Below are 21604 nucleotides of genomic sequence, written 5' to 3' on the forward strand. Positions count from 1 at the left end.
TGTTGTTGTTGTTAATTTACGTAGCACTAGAGCTGCACAATGGGCTATTGGCGACGGTCTGGGAAACATCCCGAAGGATGATCCGAAGACATGCCATCACAATTTTGATCCTCTGCGGAGGGGATGGCACCCCCGCTTCGGTAGCCCGACGGCCTTGATAACTATTGAAAAGATATCAAAATCAGCCAATGAAATTTATTTATTTATTACTCTTAGCGGCTGCTAAGCACCGTTGAAAAATAAATAAACTAAAAAATTTAATAAGTGTGACTTCTACAACATTGAAATGAAAGGAAGTAACACAATATTTGTAATCAAAATTATTGCAGAATAGTAGTTGCGAATTCGATTGAAAATTATCATGAAAAAAGTTTTGCTAGAAAATACTTTGTAGATCATAAAAAACAAACATAAGTTCTTCGACTTCATATTTTTTGAAGCATCAATTTTAACTTGCTTATAAAGTTAGTATTGCTTTAAAAGAATTTTTCCAATATGGCATTAATCAGTTCTCTTTAATATATACATTAATATAGTTTTTTTTTTTTAAATAGCTTTTATGTTACATTCTTCAATTTAAAGTTACTGTTCAAAACGTTGAAAAATTTTTAATCATATTTTTTCTCCTTCCTTAAATGTTATTAATGTTTATGATGGATAAGCTACTATTTAATGTAAACCAAATCTGTAAATTTAGTACAAATATTTAATTGATTTATAATTAATAGATAAAAGTAGTCATTTTTATCTAGAAATGAGTTTTTAGAAACAATGTCTATATCTGTGATAATATAGAAACAATGATCTTCACTGTTCTATATTATCTTGGAAATTATATATTATAAATTACCTATTAGAATTAAGGTCAAGATGCAAATGTAGAATAATGTTCAGTTGTTATACTAGGTAGTGGCTTCTTCCACCAAGTTTTTCAGTAAAAAAAAAAATATATATATATATGTATAGATATATATATTTATTGTAGTTGTTCATGTTGTTTCCCATCAAAAATTATCTCAGAATGGTAGTTGTGATTTCAATTGATACTCATTCAGGAAAAGTGTATGCTTCATAAATGTTCTTTTTCTAAACTGTCGAAATTTACTGTGTATTGTTGTCAGGTTTTCTCAGTATTTTTTTTCTTCAAAAAATTGTTAAAGGAGTTTAAATTATGATTTCCCTTCTGGTAAAACTTTAGTAGACAAATAATTTCATTGACCTGAAGTGGTTTGTGTTATCACCATAAAGATATATAAAATTTTTGCCTCTGATTAAATTTTTTTGGATATCTAGGTAGGATTCTAGATGATATATCAAATCCGATCTAGTCGCCTGGTTTGAGAATCAATCTGGTTAATCATGAGTACGGGTTTAACAGTTAGGCTGAAAAGCTTGTAGACTAACATAGAAATTTTTTTGTTGTTGATAATATTCCATTTTATTATTCAATATAGTTTCCTTCAAGGGCGATACAACGATTATAGCAGTCATATAATTTTTTCTGATACCATTTTTATCGTACGATTTGTCTTTAGCCTCAAAATAGGCCTTTGTTTCAGTGATTACTTCTTCATCGGCGCCAAATTTCTTTCCAGCAAGCATTCTCTTGAGGTCTGAGAACAGGAAAAAATAGCTGGGGACCAGATCTCGAGAATACGGTGGATGCGGAAGCAATTCGAAGACCAATTCATATAATTTTGCCATCGTTTTCATTGACTTGTGACACGGTGCATTATCTTGGTAAAACAGCACTTTCTTCTTCAAATGGGGTCGTTTTTCTGCGATTTCGAAGTTCAAACGCTCCAATAACGCTATGTAATAGTCGCTGTTGATGGTTTTTTCCTTTTCAAGATAGTCAATGAGTATTATGCCATGAGCATCCCAAAATACTGACGCCATAACTTTGCCAGCTGACTGTTGCGCCTTTCCATGCTTTGGAGTTGGTTCGTCTCGTGCAGTTCACTCGGCTGACGGCCGGTTGGACTCCGGTGTGAAATTATGCAGCCATGTTTCACCCATTGTCCCATATTGATGCATAAATTCGGGTTTATTACGATTAAACAGCTTCAAACACAACTCAGAATCACCAATTCGTTGTAGTTTTTGTTGTAGTTCGTGCGGCACCCACTTTGCCTAGAGCTTTCGCATACTCGAATATTCATTCACGATATGTTCAACACATTCCTTTGATATCTTTAGAGTCTCAGATATTTTGATCAACTTCCCTTTACGGTAATCTATAATTATTTTGTGGACTTTTTTGATGTTTTCGTCAGTAACAGCCTCTTTGGTGCGACTACTGTGTGCATCTTCGTCGGTGCTCATTTTGCCTCGTTTAAACTTAGCAAACTCTCCATGGTTGATTTTTCTGGTACAGAGTCCGAATAATGTTTCCCAAGCCTTGGCTTCAAGAGTATTTTTTTTCGCTAAAGAGCAATGCTTTAAAAACACATAAAATTTCTTTTTATCCATTGTTTTTAAACTAATAAAAGTTGCTTCACTAAAAGTACTATATCTCACAAACTAATAGTCCGACAGCTGTCAAATTTATATCCGTGTCTTTCAAAGGTTAGAACTAACTAAAAATCATGTGTATTTAATAATAGTAGCCCTCTACGAACTTTTCAGCCCAACTGTTAGCTTATTATTATAGAATATTAACATTATTTTCAGGACGACCAGAATGTGATGGATTGGAAATGATTTATTTTATGTTTGATACATTGAACAATGTGAAAGTTAAACTTCCTTTTATTATTTTTTTAACAGAGTTGATAATTAAGGGAAAATAGCATATCTTTTTGAATTAATCATTTTCACTTATGAAATCCAAATTTCACTTCGATTGGGAATGTAAGTGTATTGAATCTCAGACAATGGCCTTTAATCTTTTTTTTTTTTTTCTTTTTAAAGGAAAAAAAAATTGTCCAAGGAATACTAGGTTGATGTCCTTCACAAAAAAAAAAAAAAAAATTGTCAGGAATACCAGATAATGGTCCTACAACTAAAAAAAAAAAAATTAGGATATAGTGGTATTTTTTTAAAATTAAGGGCTATTAGATGATATGTCTTATTTTGAAGTTTTTCGTAATCTATCATTAGTGGAAAACTCATAACCATTTTTATTAGAAAAATGCTTGTTAAGTGTTCTTTTTAAAATTTTTTTATTTTATAAGCTGATTGTTTTTGTATCTTTATATTCAAAAATTAAACAAATTACTTTGTGGATAAATTGCAATTTTACATATTTTTATTAATAATTATTTAATATTTATTATAATAAATTATGATTTTTTACCCTAAAATTTTGACAGAAATTGTCAAAACAAAATGGAAGTTTAATTGAGCACTGTTAATTTTTATGTACTTTTATTTATCATTACTACTTCATATTTATAATAGCTAATAATTTTTTATACCAAAATTTTTGTTTAATATTGTTTTTGAAAATTGTCAAAAACTATGCTAACCTCAAATTGTCTGCTGTATTTGTTTCCTGCTGGTTATTTCCATATTGGGGCCAACTGCAATTGCCAATCTATACTCTTAGAGTTAGTCGTTCTCTATGATGTTTTTTTAATTTTATTATTTGTTTTTTTTTTTAAAGATTTTTATGGCTCATTGCCTGAAAATTTGAAAACTATTTTGGCACATGTGCTGATAAAGAGNTGGTGCATTGTCTTGATGAAACAGCACTTTCCTCTTCTTCAAATGGGGCCGTTTTTCTGCGATTTCGTAGTTTAAAAGCTCCAATAACGCTATGTAATAGTCGCTGTTGATAGTTTTTCCCTTTTCAAGATAGTCAATGAATATTATACCATGAGCATCCCAAAATACTGACGCCATAACTTTGCCAGCTGACTGTTGCGCCTTTCCACGCTTTGGAGTTGGTTCGTCTCGTGCACTTCACGCGGCTGACGGTCGGTTGGACTCCGGTGTGAAATTATGGAGCCATGTTTCACCCATTGTCCTATATTGATGCATAAATTCGGATTTATTACGATTAAACAGCTTCAAAAACAGCTCAGAATCATCAATTCGATGTTGTTTTTGTCCAATTGGGAGCTAGTGCGGCACCCACTTTGCCTAGAACTTTCCCATACCCAAATATTCATTCACGATATGTTCAACACATTCCTTTGATATCTTTAGAGTCTCAGATGTTTTGATCAACTTCACTTACGGTAATCTAAAATTATTTTGTGGACTTTTTTTATGTTGTCGGTAACAGCCTCTTTGGGGCGACTACTGTGTGCATCGTCAGTGCTCATTTTGCCTCGTTTAAACTTAACTCTCAATGGTTGATTTTCCTGGTACAGAGTCCGAATAATGTTTCCCAAGCCAAGCCTTGGCTTCAAGAGTATTTTTTTCGCTAAAAAGCAATGCTTTAAAAACACACAAAATTCCTTTTTGTCCATTGTTCTTAAACTAACAAAAGTTGCTTCACTAAAAATACTATATCTCACAAACTAATAGTCCGACAGCTGTCAAATTCTGGTCTTTCAAAGGTTAGAACTAACTAAAAATCATATGTATTTAATAATAATAGCCTCCTACGAACTTTTCAGCCCAACTGTGAGCTTATTATTATAGAATATTAACATTATTTTCAAAACGACCAGAATGTGATGGATTGGAAATGATTTATTTTATGTTTGATACATTGAACGATGTAAAAGTTAAACTTCCTTTAATTATTTTTTTAACTGAGTTGATAATTAAGGAAAAATAGCATATCTCTTTGAATTAATCATTTTCACTTATGGAATGCAAATTTCACTTCTATTGGGAATGTCAGTGTATTGAATCTCAGACAATGGCCTGTAATCTTTTTTTCTTCTTTTCTTTAAAAGAAAAAAAATATTTGTCCAAAGAATACTCGGTTGTTGTCCTTCACAAAAAAAAAAGAAAAATCGTGTCAGGAATTCCAGATAATGGCCCTACAACTAAAAAAAAATTAGGATATAGTGGTATTTTTTTAAAATTAAGGGTTATTAGATGATATTTCTTGTTTTGAAGTTTTTCATAATCTATCATTAGTGGAGAACTCATAACCATTTCTATTAGAAAAAATATGATTGTTAAGTGTTCATTTTAAATTTTTTTTTTATAAGCTGATTGTTTTTGTATCTTTATATTCAAAAATTAAGCAAATTACTTTGTGGATAAATTGCAATTTTACATATTTTTATTTATAATTATTTAATATTTATTATAATAAATTATGATTTTTTACCCTAAAATTTTGACAGAAATTGTCAAAACAAAATGGGAGTTTAATTGAGCACTGCTAATTTTTATGTACTGTTATTAATCATTACTACTTCATATTTATAATAGCTAATAATTTTTTATATCAAAATTTTAGTTTAATATTGTTTTTGACAATTGTCGAAAACTATGCTAACCTCAAATTGTCTGCTGTATTTGTTTCCTGCTGGTTATTTCCATATTGGGGCCAACTGCAATTGCCAATCTATACTCTTAGAGTTAGTCGTTCTCTATGATGTTTTTTTAATTTTATTATTTGTTTTTTTTTTTAAAGATTTTTATGGCTCATTGCCTGAAAATTTGAAAACTATTTTGGCACATGTGCTGATAAAGAGATACTCCCATTTTTTCTTTTATTTAAAAGATTTCTCAAACCTAAATATGATTGGATGCGACTATTATTTAGAGGTGTTGAAAATGTTTTCTACTGGCAAAATGTAAGAAAAGTGAGATATAATGCTAAGTGGCAGAAAATATCAATATTAGGGGTATTCTGAATTTCATAAATTTGGCAGAGGTACACCTTCAAAAATATTCTGGATTTTTTTATTTGTTTGATTAAAATATTGCATTTGTCTTTCAGCTATGGCTGGTCTTCTAGCAACTCTTGGGGGTAATCCACTTAATACTCCAGTTGGACAAAAGATTGGTAAGTTCTCAGCATAAATTAATTTTTCAAGTTTTGTGGGAATTAAGTTTATTAGTTGAAAAGAAACAACAAAAAAACTATTATTAGGTTGTTGTTAAGAAGTGATTCCCAGGAAATTAACAATTTTAGGAAATTTAAGCTGAGTATAATCACTAAATTAAATAATGTGTGTAGTACAATATTTTAAAAATCACATAACTGACAGTATATTGCAACTATAAATGAATGTTTCAAAGAAATAATACTGATAAAAAAATGAGTTTTATGAGAATGACATTAAAATTTTCAGGGGTGCCCACCTTCCAACAAAATTAATAAGCAAATACATAATTAATAAGCTATTTTAGTAAATTTAAAAATGTAAAATTTTTAATTTTAACAACTGCAATATTTTAGCGATATCATAATATAATCTATATCACTCAATTATACTACTATTAACTGTTAGTAACATTTTGCAAGGCAAGTGTTCATATAAAAAATCACGTAAAAAATACAGTAAAAAAAGTGCAGGGGAAAAAGTTCCACGAAAAAGAAATATAAGCCCCTTTCAGATTGCAATGAGAACTCACTTGTGAAATTGTAGAGTCACTTTAAAAATTGCATGAATTTAACAACCGATTTTATCTGATGTTTTGCAAATAAATATTTGTTTGAATGTAATTATGTTGAATTCAATGCCAATTGAAACCGGTTGTAGAATTTCAAATGTAACAGAGGGAAAATCACCTGCAGGTATTTTATCCTAAATAATGTATTAAATGTATGTGAAAACAAAAAGTTGTGCAATAATATGCTACTTTAAGGTGCAATGTTTAATTAAATGGCGTGATATTTCCCTGTAACTATTTGTCAAATTTGCAAATTGTCCCCTCTGTTACATTGCATTTTTTGAAGTTAATAAAAATGTGTTAGCAATTTAAAAAGTCTTATAATAATTTATTTTACCTTGAAATGTAATAATTAAAAAAATAAATTACAAATAATGTTTAGGATGTTCCAAATCACAGAATATATTGGAAATAACAGTGCATGTCAAAAATGTGGGATTTTCTTTCTCCCCTCTGTTACAGACCCATTTAATTACCTGGAAATTAAATTATGAGGCTCTTTTATTATTTTATGCCATTTAATTAAACATTGCACCTTAAAGTAGCATATTATTGCACAATTTTTTGTTTTCACATATATTTAATAAATTTTTTAGGATAAAATACATGCGTGATTTCCCCTCTGTTACGCTTGGAATTATACTTATATATTGTAAAAAAAATTAATATACGAATAACCAGAAAATATTTTAAAGAATAACCCACCTCCTGAAAAAATTCCAGTTTTCATTCAATTAAACCACTGGTTATAAAAATTCTTATTACTTATTTTATGTGATTTTAAAGTTGCAAATCTAAGATATGTTTGTTTAGAAAAATGTCTCCTACCAAAAACTCTTTGGGAAATTTCCCCAAATTTCAGAAAACACTCCTTTAAATAATCAAAAATATCTCTTGAATCTTTTTTGCAGTTAAAAAACTACAAAAAAATATCTAAAATAGAAATTATGATGATTTTGAAAATTCAGTAATTTATTATGATATTACGACATGCGAGTTTCAAATCGCACATATAAATAATAAATTTTTGTCATGCTTTGATTTTTGCCAATTTCATCATAAATCCAAGTTACGTTTAGTTTTTTCTAGCATTTATAGCTACCGATTTCAATGTTGTTTTTAAAATACTGATACAGTTATGATATTATGATTCGCGAGTTATAAATCGTTTATTTAATTTATCACTTTTTACCATACTTTTTTTTATGCTGATTTCATTGTAAATCCAAGTTATTTTGCAAATTTTTTTTTTGGCAGTTTCTGCAATGCATCAACATCAAAAATTCCGAATTTAATTATGATGTGTGAATTTTAAATCATGCATTTAAATAATTACATAAAAATTTTTGTTACATTAAAAGTTTTTATACAATTTAATTATTTAATTTCATTCAGACCAACAAAATACATGTGTTATTTATTATAGTTTTGTTGTAAAACATTTCATTCATTTCGTAACATTGATAGATTTTACAGAATTTAAAATGAATTTGTTTCTTCTTACTCTAGAACAAGCCACAGATGCAGCCTTGCCATCAGAAAACTGGGCTTTAAATATGGAGATTTGTGATTTAATTAATGATACAGATGAAGGGTAATTGATAAATTTCTTAACTGAAAATTTAAAAAAAATCAATTTTCTTTTTTTAACAATATCTATATAAAATATTTTTTTGCAGGCCAAAAGATGCTGTGAAAGCTATTAAAAAGAGACTACAACAAAACACAGGAAAAAATTACACTGTAGTTTTATACACTTTAACAGTAAGTATTACAATCGTAGACATTCTTACATGAATAATAAAGAATCATCATTAAAATTTATAAAATGTTTATCATTAAAATTAATTTATCATTTAATTTAACTATTTTTAGTTGCTTAAACTTCGCTTAGTGATTTGTTATTATAGTCAGTATCCGTTTATGAAAAACTATTGTTTTATTAAGTTTTCTATTTATTACAGTAATTAATATATTTTAAAATTTATTTCTTAGAAATAAGTCTAGATTTGTTATTTGATTTTGAATTTAATTTATATTCATATAATGAAATTGCCTAAATAAACTTTTGCTAAATTTTTGTTTGCACTCTCATTGAAATTTACTTTAAATATATTTATATTACTCAAAACTTTTTTTTTTAAAATTTTTTCTTGATTTTTTTATTTCCTATTTTTTTAAAAAATTATTCTTGATTTAAGAAATTAATGAGACTTATGTATCCATTTAATAGGTTTAAATATTTAGAAATCTGGATCTATATAATTGTTTTTAGTAAAAAAAGAGAAAGGTATCTATTCTGTGAAAAATTGTTTTTGCAGTTAGTTTACACTTTACGTGAATAATTTTTTCTTTGTTTTTTCATGATTATAAATGCTATATCTTTAAGTGCTTCAGTGAGGATTAAAATTTCTTTATTTTTTTAACATAGTCATCTTTATCACCTTTTCCTTCACACTTTAAATCAAATATGACAAGCTAATTGAAATAGTAGTAGTGATTGTAATGTAGTAATGACTGTTGCCAATCAAATTAATTCCAGGTTTTACTCTTATTTTTGTTATTGTATGCATAATTTATTGATTCCGTAGTATAAAGCTGCGAGATAACTGTCTTAGTTTTTATGTATAAGTTTGAATAGCTTCATGAGTAACTGGCTTTTTTTTATAAACGTTTTTATTTGCAAATGTAATATGGTGAAATGTGAAATCAGGAAAATAATCTGCAAAGGGGAAAAAAAAAATGTGATTAAAGCATAATTGAAAGTACTGAAATGGGCATACTATAGTTTTGGTTTTATATAGAAGAACTTTTCTCAATGTCTAAACACTGAATAATTATTTGAAACTAAATGATTTTATAAAGTTCTTTGGAATTTTAAAATTTTTTAATATACTTAAATTTTTTTAAAAAGTATTGCTGAAATATGATTTCAAACAATTAAAACAAAATTATTTTTAGGTATTAGAAACTTGCGTTAAAAACTGCTCCAAGCGATTCCATCTTCTTGTCAGCCAGAAAGATTTTATTCTAGAATTAGTAAAGCTTATTGGTCCTAAGAATGACCCACCTACTGCTGTCCAAGAAAAAGTTCTTAGTTTGATTCAGGTAATAATTGTTAAAGCATTCACTGTTATATTTGCACTCACTGTTATATATTATATGTATCTCATAACATATTGATTTTATAACTATGTTTATAACATTACATCTTAAAATTGCCAGACAATAAAGGGCTTTCTGCATTTACTTAAAAGTGTTCTTTTTATCACAAGAAAATTTGAGTTTTCTAATATCCGAAATTAGATTGCGATTTATTCTGTTTGTTTTCTCAGTTAGAAACAGATTCTAATACAAAATAAGATTATTATTTTTATTTTAAGTTTGAAATGTTTAAGAATTCATTTTAGCTTTGAGAATTTTTGTCTTTTTCAATCTTTTTTCTTATTTTTTTGGAATTTTTTTTAAAAAATAAAATTAGTATGGATTTCAAGTGTTTCTCTAGATATCATAAAAATAATAAATTATAGTCCTCTTACAGTTTTGTGTATTCTGATTGGGCAGAAAAGTTACATGTTATGATCATTTATGACAATGCTGAATTAGATACTTTTGGCTGTCATCAGCAAAATAATATTAATTACTATATGTTATAAGATTATTTATTATAAAGATTATTTACCCTTAAATAATTAATTTCCCCCTTATTTTAGGATATTTCCCATCAATGTTTATTTGTTATTACATTATTATTTATTATTTACCATTAATGCTTATTTATTATGTAATATACAAAGCTGTCTGATATTCTATATATATAAAAAAAAAAGAAAAACATTATTCCACTAAAGTTGATAATGGTCTAAATAAGCTGTTCCCAATTTTTCTTCTTCTATGAAACCCTAAATGATCAAAATTCTTTCTGTGGAACCTCGACTTTTATAAATAATAAAGTATATAAAAACAGTATAAAATTCAGTATATAAAAACAGTTTTGAGCATTAAATAACAAAAGGCTACTTTATTTTGAAAATATTAAATTAAAAGAATTATTTTTTCATAGAAAATCTTAAATTAGGTTTCATACCCAACGGTTGAATTTGCACTCCTGGAGTTGTATCTAATTTAGTTTTTAGCCTGGTGCGTATATATATATATATATAATGCTAAAAATATGCCAAAATGATTGTTGGTTTCGTATGGATTTTGAAAGCTATAAAGAGCTACTTTAAACATTGAAAATGGTTATTGGTGAAACATTTTTCTATATTAGCAAATTGAATTATTTTATGTTGATTTGAAAAGCGTGAGAGGAAATATTAATTCAATTTCTCTTAAAATCTCGTCAATTTCTTGTTCTGTATACTATTCAGGTTATTTAATAAATAGTGAAGTAAAAATAAAAGGTTTTTGATGAAAAATGTGTGCCCCAGAATTCTTTATTTACCTGAAATACTAAAACTTTACAGCTAATAAAATCGTATAAAAATGAATGTGAAATGAATATAAAATGTGTTCTCATTATAAAATCACTATAATACATTTTATATCTTATATCTGACATTGTTATATCTATTTTCTGTAACTCAGACCTATCCAAAAGCTTACGTGTTTTCTTCTGTAGCATGATGCATAGAAGGTTGGTTTATCTATGAAAGTGCAATGTTATAATTCTTTAATGATAATTAAATCACTGTATCATGTCAATTGTTTCTTTCAAACAAAGTAACAATACAAAGCAAGAATAAAATAATTTGAATTAAATGTAAGTGGATTATTTCATATTTTGTTAAATACAAAACACCTATTAGCAAAAGCTACTTAAATGTTGTTTCGAATGCCCAGAAAGTTAAAGTACAAAATTATCTGATGTATGAATTATTTTCAACTTTTTTTTTTAAAAATGGTTTTAAGCAAAAAAGGAAAAACAAAAAATTATTGTGAGCATTGAACCTGGTGCAGTTTTAGAAGATTGCCAGCATAGAGATCAAATTTTGTTAAAAACAATAGAAAATCTCATCAATTAGTTATATTCAATCGGTTTCTGCTTTTATTAAGGAAATTTTTTTCTGTACTGTATCCAGAAAAACAAGAAGAAAATGCAAAATAAATAAGAAGAAACCCAGAAAAATAAGCAAAATAAGAAGGGAAATGCAATTTAGAATGTTTACAACTAATTTCTATAATTTAGGGTAATTATAGCTTTTTCTTTTTGTAACCAAAACCTTATCCACTTTTGAATTTTATTTTCAGTTTTTCATTTGTTGTAAATTTTATGAGTTTCTTCTTTAAATCTGGTGATTGCGATGTTTACATTTGAGAAAGGATTAATAAACCAATCTGGTATTACCTTGTGTAAGATATCCTGGTGTCTCTCATTAAACAGCGTGCATAGCATTTTTAAAAAGTGCTTAAAGGTGCTTATTTTCGATTTTCGTATTTTAAAAGTCCTTAAAGGTGCTTTTTTCATAGGGTGTTTTTAAAAAGTGCTTAATTTCCCTTTTCCAAAATTAGATTTTCCCTTTACTTTGTTGATTTTTGCTACGAATTATGCAGAAAGACACTGTTCACACTGTTCTATTCAACGTTTTCACAATTAATTCAACCCCAATCTATTTCTGCTTATCGTCAGTCCGTAGCGTATGAAAACGCCATTCGATTTACACGATTAAAAAATGTTGACAATTGTCAAAAACAATGCCAAAAGTTTTAAAATTTTTTTTTTGACTTGACGGTTAAAACCAGATAAAACCATCAATTGTCAAAAACTTTCCAATCCTACGTAATTGTGTTTTTTTTAAGTGCTTAAAAATATTATTTAAGTGCTTGAAAAGTGCTTCAAAGGTGTTTATTTTTTGTTGAATAATTTGGCTATGCACCCTGCTAAAATCTGTATGAAGAGTATCCAAATATTGACAATAATAATTAAATCTTCCTCACCAATAGAGATCGATAATAAATTTAGAAAGTGGATTTTCTATGCATCATTAAGAAATGAAAAATTATTGCAAACTTATTATGACATTTGTGAGCAAAGACCTCTAGTATTAATATAGTTTTATTTATATTTTATTGCTTTTCATTTTAGAGCTGGGCTGATGCTTTTCAGAATAATCCTGATATGCAAGGAGTTGTGCAAGTGTATCATGATTTGAAACAAAAGGGAATAGAATTTCCCATGACTGATTTGGATACAATGGCCCCAATTCACACTCCACAAAGGGTAAAATATTAATTATTTATATTATTCAATTTATCATATTTTTTTTATAAGTTCTTTATATACAGGATACTAGTTGTAATGTTAATTAACTTTTCTGCTATTTTTTAATTAACTTCCTACTGTTTTTAATTGTTTTACATATTCTGTTATCAATTATAAATCCTGCATTGGCAAAAAAAGTTTTTTTTCCCAATCATTATGAAGTTTTATTAAATTTGGAAAATATATGCTATTTATTAAATTGTATTAAAGATAAGTTGTTGCAGTTTCTAAAAGTGTTAACTTTTTATTGTAAATTTTTTGTTATTAAATTAATTATAAGTTATTAACTAAGTAAAAAATAAGCTTACAGTTCTTATTTTTAAGAACTTTGTCTTTATTTCTTTATTGTTGCAATTAAATGATATGGTTTCTTGTTCATAAGCATTAAAAAAAATTTAAATCCCACTTTGTTATTTTGAGATTTTTTTAAAGTAAATATATTTTTCTAAAATCTTAATATATAGAATTTAAAGTTTAAAGACCATTTTGTTAAAAAATCTCAGGGTTATTCTCAAGTATTTTTAAAAGCTTTTTAAACTCCCCAACTTTTGAGTTTTTATTATTGCACTTTATTGTCAGATTTTATGAACATACCTTTTAAAATTCTTTTGTGCCATCTAATTCAGTTTACAAGGACAATCTTATTTTTCATTTTTCATTTTGGTTTCCAAGTTTAATTTCCCTTAATGGTATGTAACTCTTTAAAAGGCCTAACTGGTTTATCTGAAAGCTAATATCTTCATTGCATTCAGAATATGTTAAATTAGTTTTAATTCCTTTTATCAATTATATAACAATATTACATTATTTTTAATTATATATTATATAACTTAAACATTTATCTATGCATCTATCCATTAAATTAAATTTTTTTTATTTATATTTACACTTATAATAAGTTAAGGCTAAGCTTTTAAGGTTGTTTAATATTTTACTCTTTTAGTTAAATTTGAAACATGTAAATAAAAATTATTGTTAAAGCAAGTTGCTAAGTATTAAGTTTCATTTGGAGCAAATGTACAGTGCGCCAAAAAAAGAACAGGCCAACCTGTATTACTTTTGATCTAATGATTGAATTTTCATGTTCTAGCACTCAGTCTTAATGGCCCGAGGGGGTGATCTCAAATATGTACTTATTTGAACTCACCCCCTCGAGCCATTAAAATTGGGTCCTAGAATGTGAAATTCCGATCATTAGATCAAAAGTTATTCAGGATGGTCTGCTTTTCTTTGTGCACTGTACATATCTCTAATGAGATAAATGGAAGTTTTTATCATAATTTTTTTTTAACGAATACTATTACTTCAGAAGATAAGAGAAGAAATTTAAATGTTTGATTTGCTTTAATTTGGCATTATATAATCATTGAAATATCTTTGGATAAATTATGTTTTTCAAATATGTAATTTTTCTTATTCAATGCTTTTTTTAATCAGATTAATTTATCAGGTCTCACTCTCTTTTTAGAATTTTTTTTAGTCTGGATGATAATGTGACATCATTAGACATTTTAGATATTTTTTTTTTAGTTGAATAATTCTTTTTCAAAGAATGCATTATATTTTCTTTTCTTTAAATATAAATTATATTTTCTTTTCTGTTTTAATAATAGTAATGAATCATATCTGAGCTTGAGCAATACAGAATTTGTCTTTAATAATAATAAAAATAAATAGGAATAATACATTTTTCATAATTGAGTTTGAGTTTTTCCTAGTTGATTTCCATAGCATATGAAAGCGCCAATCCACATGTGCGTCTACTGAGCTGGGATCGGTGAGATTCTTGTACTCTCTTGTGCAACTCTTCTGCATTTTGCAAGATATTCTCATTTTCAGGCTTCATTTTCCACTGTCTGAAGTCGAACAGAAAAATCTCTCGATCTTTTCATGGTGGCTAATATTATCTACAAAAAGTTCTTTGTCAGAGACTAGTTATTTTATCATGATCATGTAAAGTCTTTGAAAATTATTTTGCATTTTATTAATGTATATAGTGCTTAAAAATACTTTTTGAGTGCTTAAAAAGTACTTAAAAAGTGCTTATTTTTTGTTGAAAGATTTTGCTACGCACCCTGTAATTAATATAATTTTTTTTTCAGAATTTACATTCAACAAGAATTGTTCTTAATAATAATGANTTCTGTAGAAAAAAAAATTATTTGCTTTTGCATTTTTTTCAGCTATTTTATTGTTTCAACTCTTTCTTTACTCTGTTTTTTAAATTTAAAATCTAAATATGAAAATGCAGAGTATAGCAGTTTTGGTAATACCTATAATTTCAATTAATGTTATTATAATGCTTTTTTTAATTTATTGTTGCATTTTTGTCCGAGAAAATAGTAACTTTGTTAAGTCATGAAAAACTCTTGGAAATAGTCATGGAAAATCATGAAAAGTCATGAATTTGAAAATCTAAAATGTAGCAGATACCCTGTATAAATTAAATTTTCTTTTCTGTTTTAATAATAGTAATGAATCATATCTGAGCTTGAGCAATGCAGAATTTGTCTTTAATAACAATAAAAATAAATAGGAATAATACATTTTTCATAACTGAGTTTTTTTTAAATCATAGTTTAAAACTCTTGTCATTAACCTGATAAATATTTATTTTATGATTTATTCTCTAACTAATACTTAATAGTTTATTTAGGATACATTTTTTATAGTTTTTTATTATTGTTTCTATAATAATTTAGAGCTTCTTAAAGAGAAGTAATTAGTATAATTTTTTTCTTCAGAATTTACACCCAACAAGTATTGTTCTTAATAATAATGATAATAAGTTAACTATAACTTTTTCAGGATTATTGGGGTTTTTATTATAATTTTGAACTAGTCTATTTAGTCTGATTCATACTTATATTACAATTTATTTTAGGATTAGCACTTAGTAAGAAAATTTATTTAGAATCTTTTTTTTTTCATAAATACTGTTATTTCAACTGTAACTTAGAATTTATTATTAAAAAAAATGCTAAATGCCTTTTAATTCAGAATTTGCACTTAATAAAAAATCACTTGCTTCTATTCAAAACTAGCTGTTATTATAAAAAACATTGATTCCAGAGTGTTCCAACGCCTGCAACATCTTCTGCTGTTCGGCCGTCTTCTGACCAAGTAGCTCACCCAACACCAGTTAGTAAAGCTTTTATTTATTTGATTTATTTTTTTTAATAGTTAAAGGTAGTTGAAAGTGATATTAATTGAAAATTTTATAATGTTGGAGAAATTATTTCTTTATTAATTATAACATATTTTTAATTAATTACTAGGTATTCCAGCCACTACGTTCAAATCCTATGCCAGATGTTTTGCCACCTCAAGCTTTGCCTCTCACTTTGAATCAGGAACAATTAGCCAAACTACGCAGTGAATTAGATATTGTCCAAGGTAACATGAAAGTTTTTGGAGATATGTTAACTGAACTTACTCCTGGTAAAGAACACCCTCAAGATTTGGAACTTTTGCAGGTATAGGATCTTATTTCAGGAGTGTTTTATTCCATACTTAATCAAATATGTTAAACTATTTACTATTAAATAAAGTAGAAAAAAATTTAAACAATCTATAGTTTATTTAAAAAAATTCATGACTTCTCTTGCTTTTATCTCAATGCCATTCAATTATAGTTTCCAGCATAAAGAATTTATTTTATTACTGAGTTTCTTCGGATGTATATTATTCTCTCTATATATAATAAAATAAAGAAATGAATCACACTAAATAATGATGATTTTGTAACCACAATCCTCAAAAATTGCAATAAAATTTAAACTTCAAGCAGTGAGTTTGTTTAACCAAATATAAGGAAAGATCCGCAAGCCACATGAGACGTGCATGATTTCAATTCCATTCTTTTCATTTTTTTTTCTAAAATACCATCACAACAATGTTGCCAAATGCAGCAGAATCAATGTAGAGCTGCGTAATGGGAAGACAAAAAACAATGTGGGACGACGAAGCAGTTAGATCAAAAACGCAAACCTGCTGGTTGCTGCGGACTGTTATTTATTAATAAATCTTTGTTTATTTTAGGAATTACAAAAAACATGTTATGCTATGCAAAGTAGAATTGTGGATCTTATTGACAGGATAGGAGTAGAAGAAATTACGAGTATGTTTTAACCTTTTTAATAGTTTTGTTTACATACTCAAAAATTGTATGTTATTTGTTATAAATGTATACTTTTATTTTTAGAGTATCGTGCTAATGTTGATTTGTTTATATGTGAAATGAAACATGAGTTAAGCATTTTGTGCTATTAATTAGTTAAAAAAAAAGAACAAAGTATGAAACATTTTTCCTAAAGTTTACATTATTACAAATCAAGTTTAGCTTTTCTATTTTTATAAAATTAGTGGAAATAGAGCAATAATTTTAATTAATATTGGGGTACAAAAATTTATTAGTTTTTTTCTGAAAATTTTTGCAATTATTTTATGCTTTAATATTTGGATAATAAATTATTTATATATTGCTAAATAATGTTATTTCAATGTAAAATTTTACTTTCTTATCATTCATGAAATATCTATTTTGAATCAATGTTGAGGCTTAAAATTTCAAATAAAATGTTATGTTTGAATAGCTAATTTGCTCAAATAATATAGGAAAATATTATTTATATCGGAAATTAAAGTTTTAAGTTCTCAACGTACATTAGCACAGACTTTTATATTCTTTTTTACTCTGAATCTGAGCACAGGGCTTCTATCATAGTTTTCTATCTCAATCTATTTGTGGCCAGATATTTTGCCTCTCTACATCTTTCCAATTCGTTTACAATCGTCCTGTGCCGAGTATTTTTAGGTCTTCCTCTTTTTATATTGCCCTGAGGCTTCCAACCAAAACTTGTTTTACTTTAAATTTTTCAGGTTTATGTAGATCATGACCAATCCATTTACGTTTTTTAATTTCCAGATCAATGTTTCTGTTTTGCTTTTTCAAGGATTTTTGTATTACAAAATTTTTGGAACCACTTGATACACAAGATTCTTCTTAAACAGTTGTTAATAAATACTTGAAGATTTTTCATGTTATTTTTATTGCAGTGCCATGTCTCAGATCCATTTAGTAGGACAGATAGGAATTAATGTTGAAAATTCTAATTTTTGTTGAATTTATGTTTTTGTTTTTCACATACATTAAATAGTTCATTTAATTTAGAGATGTATCTATTCCTAACCGCTAATGGTTTTAAAAATATTTAGGCTTATTCTATGTACGTCAATTTGTTTTGAAATATAATGATGGTAATTACTTTCAGTTTATTTTTTATACAAAAAAAAAATGTTTTACTTTTACTCACTTTTATTATTATTGATGCAATGATCCAAACTAAAACAAGGGAGTTATTTTAAATATAATATTTTAACTTAATTTTTTTTTTTTTTTTACAAGCCAAGTCTTTGGTTCATTGATATAGTTGAATAGTTATATAACTTTTCTCCCTTTTTTAAAGTTGGGTTGAAGTTAATTTTAAACCATTTTTTTATTTTTGGTGACAAAATGACAAAATATATTTAGTGCAAGACTTTTTAAAGTTCTTATTATTAAAAAAATTATTTTTGTTGCAAAATTATATACTATAATAGATTTTTTAAAAACTAAGCTTGTTTTCCCTTTTTTTTTAAATGCTTGTTAGAGGTAAGCTATTAATCTTCCATTTATATTAAACATGTAATGTATCTTTTATAATTCACTTTTTTAAATTTTTGACTACTTATATTTCAGTAAATAATTTTAACAGTAAAATTCAATTTAATCCTTAATCATAAAATTACCTTTTTGCTTATATGCTCACTGTTTTATATTTATGAACATATAATTCTTAACACATTTAAGTATCCTGCTTGCAAATGAAAAAGAAAAGTATTGATACTGCCTTTACAGGGCATGAAAGGATTATTAGGTTCAAAAATAACAAAACAACCTTTTATGATTGAGTAATATATATTTTATTATTTGAAATTGTTCAGGATAATACATTTTTATATGTCAAGTACTTTATGATCAAAAAATCTTTTTTAATTAAACATTTAAAAAAAAAATTGTTTTTTTAAATTTGTCACTTCGAAATTTTGAACATAAAACAGTGGGATATGTTTAATTTTTATGTAATCTTATAAAAGTATTTTCCATAACTTTTCCGAGCAAAAAAATATTTTTTCGGGTTAAAGTAAAGTTTTAAAAATTCTATATTTTTTTAATATCATTTAATTTTTCAGTATATTTAGTATGTTTTGTTTTTATTGAAATTTATTGTTGAACATTCTGAGTATTATTGAAATTATGAGCAGATGTTTTTAATGTTATAGTTTTATTTGTATTGTTGTTTTATAACAGAAACTCATTCTATTTTTTTCTGTAAAGTTAACATAATTTCTGTTTCTTTTAGGTGACTTACTTAGAATTAATGATGAACTTAACAATTTATTTCTTCGTTATGATCGTTATGACAAGAAACGCACAGCCATGACATCAAATGTTGAGCACAAGTTACCTCCACCCCCGAGTGCTGAGGTAAAATTAAAATGTTCAATAAAAAAATTAATTTTATTTAGTGATGTAATGTAATTTGTTATCTTATCATTAGCTTAATACTTATACATTGGATGGTTACCATGCAAAGCCTTGAGAAAATTTCCAAGCTTCTTCATCCATGCATTAGCTTGGTTATTTATTTGATCCTAATTGACTTGTATTTTTCTGCCATTCAGTTGACACAAATGATGGAAAATATGGGTAAAGAAACATGTGAATGCAGCAAAAATTACTCAAACAGAATGGATTTATAAATTTCTCTTGCAATTGCTGAAAATAAATTTGTCTTAAGAACTGAATGCAGCAAAAATTACTCAAACAGAATGGATTTATAAATTTCTCTTGCAATTGCTGAAAATAAATTTGTCTTAAGAACTTGTTAGAATTTCTGCCTGGTACTTAGCTGACGAATAGACCGTAAATTTTTTTTATTTAATATAAATGGGATCTTTGAATCATCCAATCAGTTTGTTTTTAGTGTATAATATTTTGTTGCAGGATAAAAAATATTTTTATTTATGATTATGAAAAAAAAAAAAAAACTAAAAAATTTTAAGGAAATTATTCTTTTAGATTGTTTTCAAAAAGTAAAGCAATTTTGGATAACTTATATTTAGATTTGAATTTTAGATATTAGATCTACTATATTTCATAAAATTAATTTGGTACAGTAGAAAACCATTTATTCGGCATCGAGAAAACAGGGAAAAATTTTGCTCAGTTTTCCGCCATTTTGAACTAGAACGATTGTGGAATAAAATGAAAATTTGACTCATCAAAGGAAACAATATTTTCCAATTGAACAAATTTTGATTCTTTAGAATTACGAAAACATTTGCAGGTTTTTCTTGGTGTGGAATCACATCTGCTTTCATGAAAAATTGTCTGCTTTTATTAAAAAAATAAATGGAGAAGTTTGTTTATTATTCTAAGTATGCAATTATTTATTACTGATAACAGACATTATTTCATGAATAGATTGCAGTTTTTTTTAAAAGTATAAAGTATAAAGATACATTTCTGATTCCACAAAGTTTTGAGTGTTTCTCCCCCTCCCCCCATTTACAAAAAAATTTGTGCTCAATAAATTTTAAGATTAAGTTTTTAAAAAAAATTCAGGTCTTATAATGTCCTGCCTTTCCGAGGTTTTAATATTTATATTAGTGCCTTTTTTAACTATCGTTTCCGTTTGATAATTTTCAAGTGTTGTTTTTATTTAGTTTAATAAGTTTTCCTTTTATTGTATCATTTTCTTTTTTCCTTGTAATTTGGTATGAATTATAATGCGTTTTCTAATCATTGGTTTTGTTTATATAAATTAATTTTGGTGATTTTAATCAATCTTCAAGAAATAAATATGTGAATTTTGCATTTTTTAAATTTATTTTTCTTGTCTAAACTTGTAAATGTTTTTATTCTTTTGAATGTTATTTTTCTACCATTTTTTTTTTGAATTTAGGAGAGCTTTTCTTATTTTTTCTTATTTTAAAATGTGTTACTCTTTTTCATTGAATTTTGGGTTCAATAAAACATGGATTAATGGCACCTTTTTACCTGATCCGGAAAACCGGTAAATTCAGGCATCCGGGATAGTGATGGTCCCGAGCATCCTAGATAATTTGTTCTTTACTGCATTTCATTATGTGAATAATATATCCTGTTTTATTTTTATTCATTAGAATCCTATAGATAAGCCACTAATAGATTTTGGTGAAGCTTTCGAAGATGGGGATACAGCTGCAAAACTTTCAAATTTGAGTAAGAGAATAATTATTATGTAATTTGTACTTGAAAACTATTTTTTAGTCTATTTCAGTCAAACTTGCTTATAAAGAGCCCTGAGTTACTCTGAATCTGGATTTAATAAAGAATTAGGAAATACTTATTTGGTACTAATTGAAGCATTGCTCTTATTAAATGAGCAAAACCTTGTTTTAGAGAGCAATATTTTTGTGATTTATAAAATTTCTATGTATTTCCATCAGTTCAGATAATTCCTTTTTCGTAAAATTCCTTTAAGATTTCAAAGACATCGAACTGAAAGTGATAAATCATTAGGCTAGCCAACACATTAACTTTTTTTCTAAAGCAGGGGTGTAAAATGACAATGTTTTTTGGGCCGTGAATCTTATCCGAAGAACAATAACTCCACAAAGCGATATTAAGACAGCTCAAAGCAAACTAACTTCTGTTGTACTGTGCAGAAATAAGAAACGAAGAAAGTATAACATTTTTAATTTAATATGTAATTATGCACT

At 26.7% G+C, this 21604-nt stretch overlaps 1 protein-coding gene across 2 annotated transcripts in view; it reads left to right on the top strand.

Annotated features, from left to right (window-relative positions):
• The window catches only part of LOC107456168 (TOM1-like protein 2), a 35771-nt gene that overhangs the window by 838 nt on the left and 13329 nt on the right, over window positions 1–21604 (top strand). The window contains exons 1-11 of one of the 2 annotated variants that reach the window (XM_016073953.3): window positions 272–464; window positions 5855–5920; window positions 8041–8125; window positions 8211–8295; window positions 9493–9639; window positions 12620–12754; window positions 15869–15937; window positions 16075–16272; window positions 16838–16916; window positions 19201–19325; window positions 21026–21104. In XM_016073953.3, coding sequence (XP_015929439.1) covers window positions 5857–5920; window positions 8041–8125; window positions 8211–8295; window positions 9493–9639; window positions 12620–12754; window positions 15869–15937; window positions 16075–16272; window positions 16838–16916; window positions 19201–19325; window positions 21026–21104 — 1066 coding nt within the window. In that variant the 5' untranslated portion in view covers window positions 272–464; window positions 5855–5856. Of the gene's footprint in view, window positions 1–271; window positions 465–5854; window positions 5921–8040; window positions 8126–8210; window positions 8296–9492; window positions 9640–12619; window positions 12755–15868; window positions 15938–16074; window positions 16273–16837; window positions 16917–19200; window positions 19326–21025; window positions 21105–21604 lie in introns of those variants that run through there. The other variant, XM_043039702.2, reaches the window with a different exon arrangement.

The sequence above is a fragment of the Parasteatoda tepidariorum genome, chromosome 10, assembly GCF_043381705.1.
Source record: "Parasteatoda tepidariorum isolate YZ-2023 chromosome 10, CAS_Ptep_4.0, whole genome shotgun sequence".
Lineage (NCBI taxonomy): Eukaryota > Metazoa > Arthropoda > Arachnida > Araneae > Theridiidae > Parasteatoda > Parasteatoda tepidariorum.